The sequence below is a fragment of the Pundamilia nyererei genome, unplaced genomic scaffold, assembly GCF_000239375.1.
Source record: "Pundamilia nyererei isolate P.nyererei 1_Seehausen unplaced genomic scaffold, PunNye1.0 scaffold00092, whole genome shotgun sequence".
NCBI lineage: Eukaryota > Metazoa > Chordata > Actinopteri > Cichliformes > Cichlidae > Pundamilia > Pundamilia nyererei.
In genome coordinates this window covers 2,331,207-2,337,295 of record NW_005187493.1, presented here as the reverse complement: position 1 = coordinate 2,337,295, position 6,089 = coordinate 2,331,207, and the positions used below count along the sequence as shown (strand labels likewise).

The 6,089-nt window shown below is 40.7% G+C and overlaps 1 protein-coding gene across 1 annotated transcript; it reads right to left on the bottom strand.

Moving 5' to 3' along the window:
- Positions 1 to 4,315: 4,315 nt before the first annotated feature.
- gpr84 (G protein-coupled receptor 84) lies at positions 4,316 to 6,085 on the bottom strand. Its single transcript, XM_005739669.1, has 2 exons — positions 6,072 to 6,085; positions 4,316 to 5,520 (listed from the first exon to the last, which is right to left on the bottom strand). Exon 2 carries the CDS (start codon positions 5,510 to 5,512, stop codon positions 4,316 to 4,318), a length of 1,197 nt encoding a protein of 398 aa, XP_005739726.1. The 5' UTR covers positions 5,513 to 5,520; positions 6,072 to 6,085.
- Positions 6,086 to 6,089: the final 4 nt, after the last annotated feature.

Genomic DNA, 6,089 nt, shown 5'->3' with positions numbered 1-6,089 from the left:
ATAATAACCTGAGATCTTTTACTGGGGATCATGAGTTTCAGACCGTCCCCTGTAACCATGGTTACTCACTGTCACACGTGCTCCTGTCACACAATTTGAGAGGAGAAAAGCAGCCTGATGTCACTCTGAGCAGCTGCACGATTTACACATTTGTGATCATTTCTTGTGTCTGTCTCATGCCCCGTGTCTGCTGCTACTGCAGCAGCATCCAAAAAAAGAAATAATAAAAAAGAATTCTTGAGTGAAAACAATGTGTAAAGCACACGTGAAATCACATGTTTGGTGTGTTGTGTTGATTGTTTGAAACCTGACCGAAAAAGCATGACTGATTAATAAAACCTTTAGTTTCAAATGAAATTCTATTCATTATTTGATCAGAGTAACGGATGTGCATTTTGACAGTGAGCACTTAGTTCTGTCGCTGTTTTTTGACATTTTCTGCTCTGTGAAAATATTTTTAAGGGTTGCAGGTTCTGTTGACCTAAACCTACTTTGAGTCATACATTTGAACAAGATGGAAGAGACGGAAGCAACCAAATGTTGTTCATTTCAGTTTTGGAGAAGTGCAGAAAAAAACCTCCCTAAGTTTAAAACTAGAATCAAATGAAACCCAGTGTGCCCACCACCTCTCCCAGAAGACTAAGCAAGGTGAAAGTGGGTAAAATTAGGAGCAGAAACCACTACAACGGTCGTTCTCAGACTTAGGGGCAGGCCCCACTGGTGGGTAGGAAAGTACTACATGTGGGGTGTGGACAACAAAGGGAAATATATGAAGTGAAACTAAGTTGTATAAAGACTTTATGATTTTTTTCTTAGGGCAAATACATGTACATGAGCATTAGTGGGTGGGGAGTGGACTCTTTCGGTGTCACAAAAGTCCACTACTCTGCATTTTCTGCGTAGATGTGAAAAGCTTTTACAAACAGTCTGCTAAGTAACACGACTTGTCGCAAAGCTCATCAGCAGAGTTGACAGGTTAACTCTTCTTGAAGATGACCACCAGGGGGAGGTGGAGGCTTCACTAACAGGTGGGAACAGCAGAACTGCTCTCTGAGCATGTCCTAAACCTGTGACAAGAAGACAAGCTAATCCAAATGCCAACCCATGAAATGGGAGACATTGTTTACTGGCTTTGAATGTTCAAATTTTACAACTGCAAGAAATGTTACGTCTCTCATTACTTCAGTGTGAATAAAAGTAAGCTAATACCAAAGTTGTTAAAATGAATTAGGGGACACTAAAACAAAACATAACTGTTTTTCCACCTTGGAAATATTGCCATCTTTTATTTATTGGAGATTATGTATTTCAGGAGCAGGACCACGCCTCCAAACACGCTCCTTCCGGCTGCCATCTACTGTATATAGGTTCCCCTAGTTCTGCAAGCTGATCATTCTCGTTTACACGCCCCACCCTCCCTCCCTCCTTCTTCTCCATTCTTCAGCTTCTTCACTTCTATTTAGTACATGGGGATCTGCCAGGCCCGGGAGCCATCGCCAGTCCCCTTCGAGGCCTTCCCCAAACCGCAGCTCAATTCATGTCAGAGCATTCACTTTTTCCTACTAAAACGCTGTCAAACATAAATGAGGACGTGGGCCCAGCTAGTGAAATGAAATAAAGGATGAGACAGAGATGATATTCTGATTGATGAACGTTTAATAACATTTATCTAATTTTGTAACCTACAAGATGATTTTGAAATTCTGTCCCAAATCATTAAAACGAAAGTTAGAATTCAGTAAAAGGACTAGATGTTTCATTCCCTGACAATGCATAGCTTTAAATGGAGAAAATCTTGGGGGATGGCTGTTATGAGGAAAAGCAGCCCAGAAACTTTACTAGCGGCACACATCGTTGTGTGCCTCAACTTTTGTTCTTTTACCCAAGCTAATCTGCCCTTTTTCCTTGGTTAGGTTTAGAGATTAGAGATCTGATCTAAATTATCATGTTAAAATTTGGGACACATCGTCAGTAGTGAACCTTGGATTCATAGGGTGTTTTGGCCATTATCACTAGACACCCTCATCCAAGGAGGCCCTGCCAGGGTTGATCAGGCCCCAGAGTGTGTCAATGGTTTATGTTAAAATTGTTATTTTTCTTCTTCTTTTTGCTGTTTAGTTTTCTATAGTTTATTCTATCTATTCACTGCACCTGAGAAATACTTGCCTCTTTAACATTTATGGAGCCTCATTTCTTCAAAGGGACAGAAAAGGTGATAGAGAGGAGTAAGACAAGTAAGATAAGATAGGAGAAAGCAGAGAGGAGATCTGGAAGGGGGGCGCCTGATCTGGCTTCCCACACCTCCTCGCTGGATCGGGCTGTACGCTCTACCTCCCCACTGCCTCCCAGAAAAGGGAAGAAGAGCAGAGGGGAGAAGAGCGGAACATTTTTCTTTCTTATTCTTTCATTGAGGTTTCATGTGGTTAGTTGCACAGTCCCCTGGAGGCCCCGAGACAGCTGTTTCAGTCAATCGGTAAAATTTCTAATGTTATGTTTTACCCTTTTGACGCCCCCTGTTGAGGCAGGCCCACCACCGGTCGATCAATCCTGGGCGTGTGTCTCGCAGTCAGCTGACTGCCTTAGCTGCCCAAGTGATGTCAGCCCTTTTTAGCCATAGCCAGTGACTGGTCCTCTCAGCAGTGTTAGCCAATTCTCTTATAGCTTGCCGTTGTGCCTGTTCTCTGATCCCAATCTCTCTAAGCAGTTTTGCTGTTGTACTGGCAACAAAGCCCCTGCACCCCACTTTTCGCACCTTGATCTTCCAGCCTCTGTCCTCTGCCCTCTGCCTCAGCTGCCAAGTTGGCAAAATACTGATATATGTGCGTTTATAAAGCTTGGCATCAAAGTGAGGAAACTTTACAGCTAAAAACCAATATTTCAGATTTAACTCCAGGCATTGATGGAACGGAGCGTATGTACATCTATAATGTAGCTTCTCCTTAACAGGTGAGATAATGATAGAAAAAAAAGTGTTTGGGTTTTGTTTGGTTTTTTTTTGGGGGGGGGGGGGGTAATTTTATGAAAGTCACACCAGAGGACATTATGTCACACTAAGGGACAGAAATAAGGCCCAAATATGTGTCATATTTATTTATTTAAACGTTGATAGAGAAAATCATTCTTTGCATCAACAATACATCAATCAAATGTACTGATTGCAACAAATAAACTTTTACTTATTAAATGAGGCCTAATTTTCGGAAAGAACGTTGACTCTTCGTAGGTCATGCACTCAGTCTCTTGATTACATTCACGTCTTTGAAAAATGCATTTTAATTTTACTTTAAGAAATATGCAAAACATTAATGAATATAACTTTAATGCATTAATTAAAAATGCACTTTTAGAGCTGTTATTAATTAAACAGTTAACACACTTTCCAGTTTCCTTCAGCCTTCTTTTCATGATATTTCTTTGGAAAATAGTAGACAATAGGTTAATGTCAATGTGATAAATTACCAAAGTGGATCCTAATTTGCTCTCTATCACTTCTTTATAGTCTCTTCTACTCATTTCTCCTTCAGTTGTTTCTTCTCCAAATAAGTTACGCACTCATCACACTTGTGCACTGTTTATAACCATGGCACTAATAACTTAAGTGTCATTTACACAACGCTTTGTAATTATGTTGAGAAATATACATTTTAAACATAAGGTCAACAAAACTTAATCTGTGTGAGTGTCATGGGATTCACGTGGCCCCTCAGCTACATGACCTTGAATGGGGCCCTTTAGCTAAATATAGCTGTCCAATTGGAATTACCCAACTTAAAATTGTCACACCATTGACAGACATTTCTTAATTTGTTATTTTATTTTTACAAATAATATTACATTTCCAAATTTTTAGAATTATATGTATAGAAAGAAACTATTATCTTTTACTGGAATAATTCTCTGCCTGTTATTATAACAGACAGAGCTATTGAACTATGTCTGAGACAATCACACAACGGGGCGATTGTGAGATTTGGTACAAAGTTTTTAACAATTCCAAATGAAGTCAAGTCCATTTAGAGCAAATTGTTCATTTAAATTTTCAACATTTTATGGCATTTAAAATGAGGAAAATTTGAACTACACATATTTTTGTCCTGCAAGACAGTGAAAATGCCCCGTCAAAAACCTTATGTCCGGAATAGAAACAAGATTTCAAAAAAATGCTGTCACCTCCCTTAAATAAAGTTTTAAAAAGTTTTTCCCACCCTGAAGAGAAATTGATGTTGATATTTTTGCTGTTTTGAAATTCTTCCATTGATTTCAGCTCAACATTATTAGCACGTCTCCCATCTTATAATGTCTGCTTTAAGTTTTATCAACGCTGATCTGTGTGACGGATACACAGGTGGGTGAAAGGTTCAGCAGCCTTGGTGAGCAGCATGTGATAGGCCTGTCGAAACCTGCGATTCATGACAGCATAGAGCACGGGGTTGATGGAGCTGTTGAGCCAGGTGAGGTTGGAAAAGAACATGTATAGTACCTGAGGGGCATGGTTCTGTTTGTCGGCTGTGTTCAGCAGCATAAAGGGGACATAGCAGAACACAAAGCACAGAAAAACAGTTAAGCACATCCGTGTTATGTGCTTAATTTCCTTTTCATCCACTGCAACTGTCGAGTGTGATGCCAGCATTGCATCTGTGGGAGTAGGTGGTGCAAGGTCAGCTTCAGATGTGGGCTCAGTTTTTAAGGTCTTAAGTGAACTTTGAGCAGACTGGCAGGACTTTTCACCAGCTGCCTCTATACCCTGAGCAAGTTCTGCCTGGCCGCACGTGTTTGTTATGACAGAATTTACACTACTATCGTCAGTCTCTTGAGCTGGTGTTGGTTTCCTCCTGGATGACTGTTGGCTGAACCTGTAACGGAGCAGCGCTTGTGATGCAACCAGAACATGTTTGTAAATGAGCAGGTAGAATGCACCAACACAGCTCAGGCCAACAAGAAAGCTGAAAACTAGCAAGATGGTGGTGTAAGGACGACCCCGGGTACGATGGAAGCTGCATGTGCACACCTGTGGCACAAACACATAGACAGACCAGAGTGGACCAAAGCTGACCAGGCCGAGTGCCCACGCAAAGATGATGAGTAAAGTAAGACCGTGGTTAGAAAAAACACGGTCAAACACAGCTCTCTTTGCGACCAGGAGATATCTGCCCACTGCTACCAGGCAGAGGGTAATGATGGAGACAGAGTTGGAGAGGCAGAGGAGCAGGCCAAAGACTCTGCACCACAGCTCACTGCTGCGCCACCTGAGGTGTAGATAGGAGTCGACGGAGAAGGGCTGCAGGATGGTGCAGTACAAGAGATCAGATGCAGCCAAGTTGACAATGAGCACGTTGAAGCGAGTCCTCAGATGTGGGTCAAAGGCAAAAGCCAGAACGGTCATCAGGTTCCCGACCGTACCCGTGATGGTTACAGCACATCCCAACAGCACAGCGAAGTACCGGTAGATTTCAACAGAAGGACTGTGGCAGGAGAGAAAGTCCTCGGTGTGGTTTGTTTGATTCCTCAGCATTTTGTCAACTAATATAAACAGAAGATAGGAATCAGAATATAAGTAAACAAAATCCTGTTGCCTGCCCTCACCTCAAAGATTTTCAATGTCAGCTAATCCTTGAGGTTTCAGGCAGTGCAGTGAAGTGAACAAATGTAATCATTTGGTTTTTGATGGTTAGTAAAGAAAAATAATTATGAACAATTGTAAACAAAACAGTTCAACTATCTGCAGTGAAACTGTTCTGGCTTTCAAACAAAGTTCTCAACTAAAACAAAACTTCTGTTTTTGCCAGAGGAAATGACTAGTTACCAGCTTATTCAGGAACAGATGGTTAAATATTGTAATAATGCTTTATTTATTATTATTATTAATAATAGGCTATTAAAGGAATATCTCCCTCAACAAAATGCGGTAACAAAATAGACAAAACCAACAATCAGCGTTTACTTTTATTTTAACTTAACAGAAAGTTGATAAACTAATTGAGGTTTAGTTTCATAAGAACTCTAACCTAGGTGATATTTTCAAAATTCAGACTTTCAAACATTTCTAATGAAAAGCGTTTAAATTTTCTCACCGTGAAGTTGATGATGTC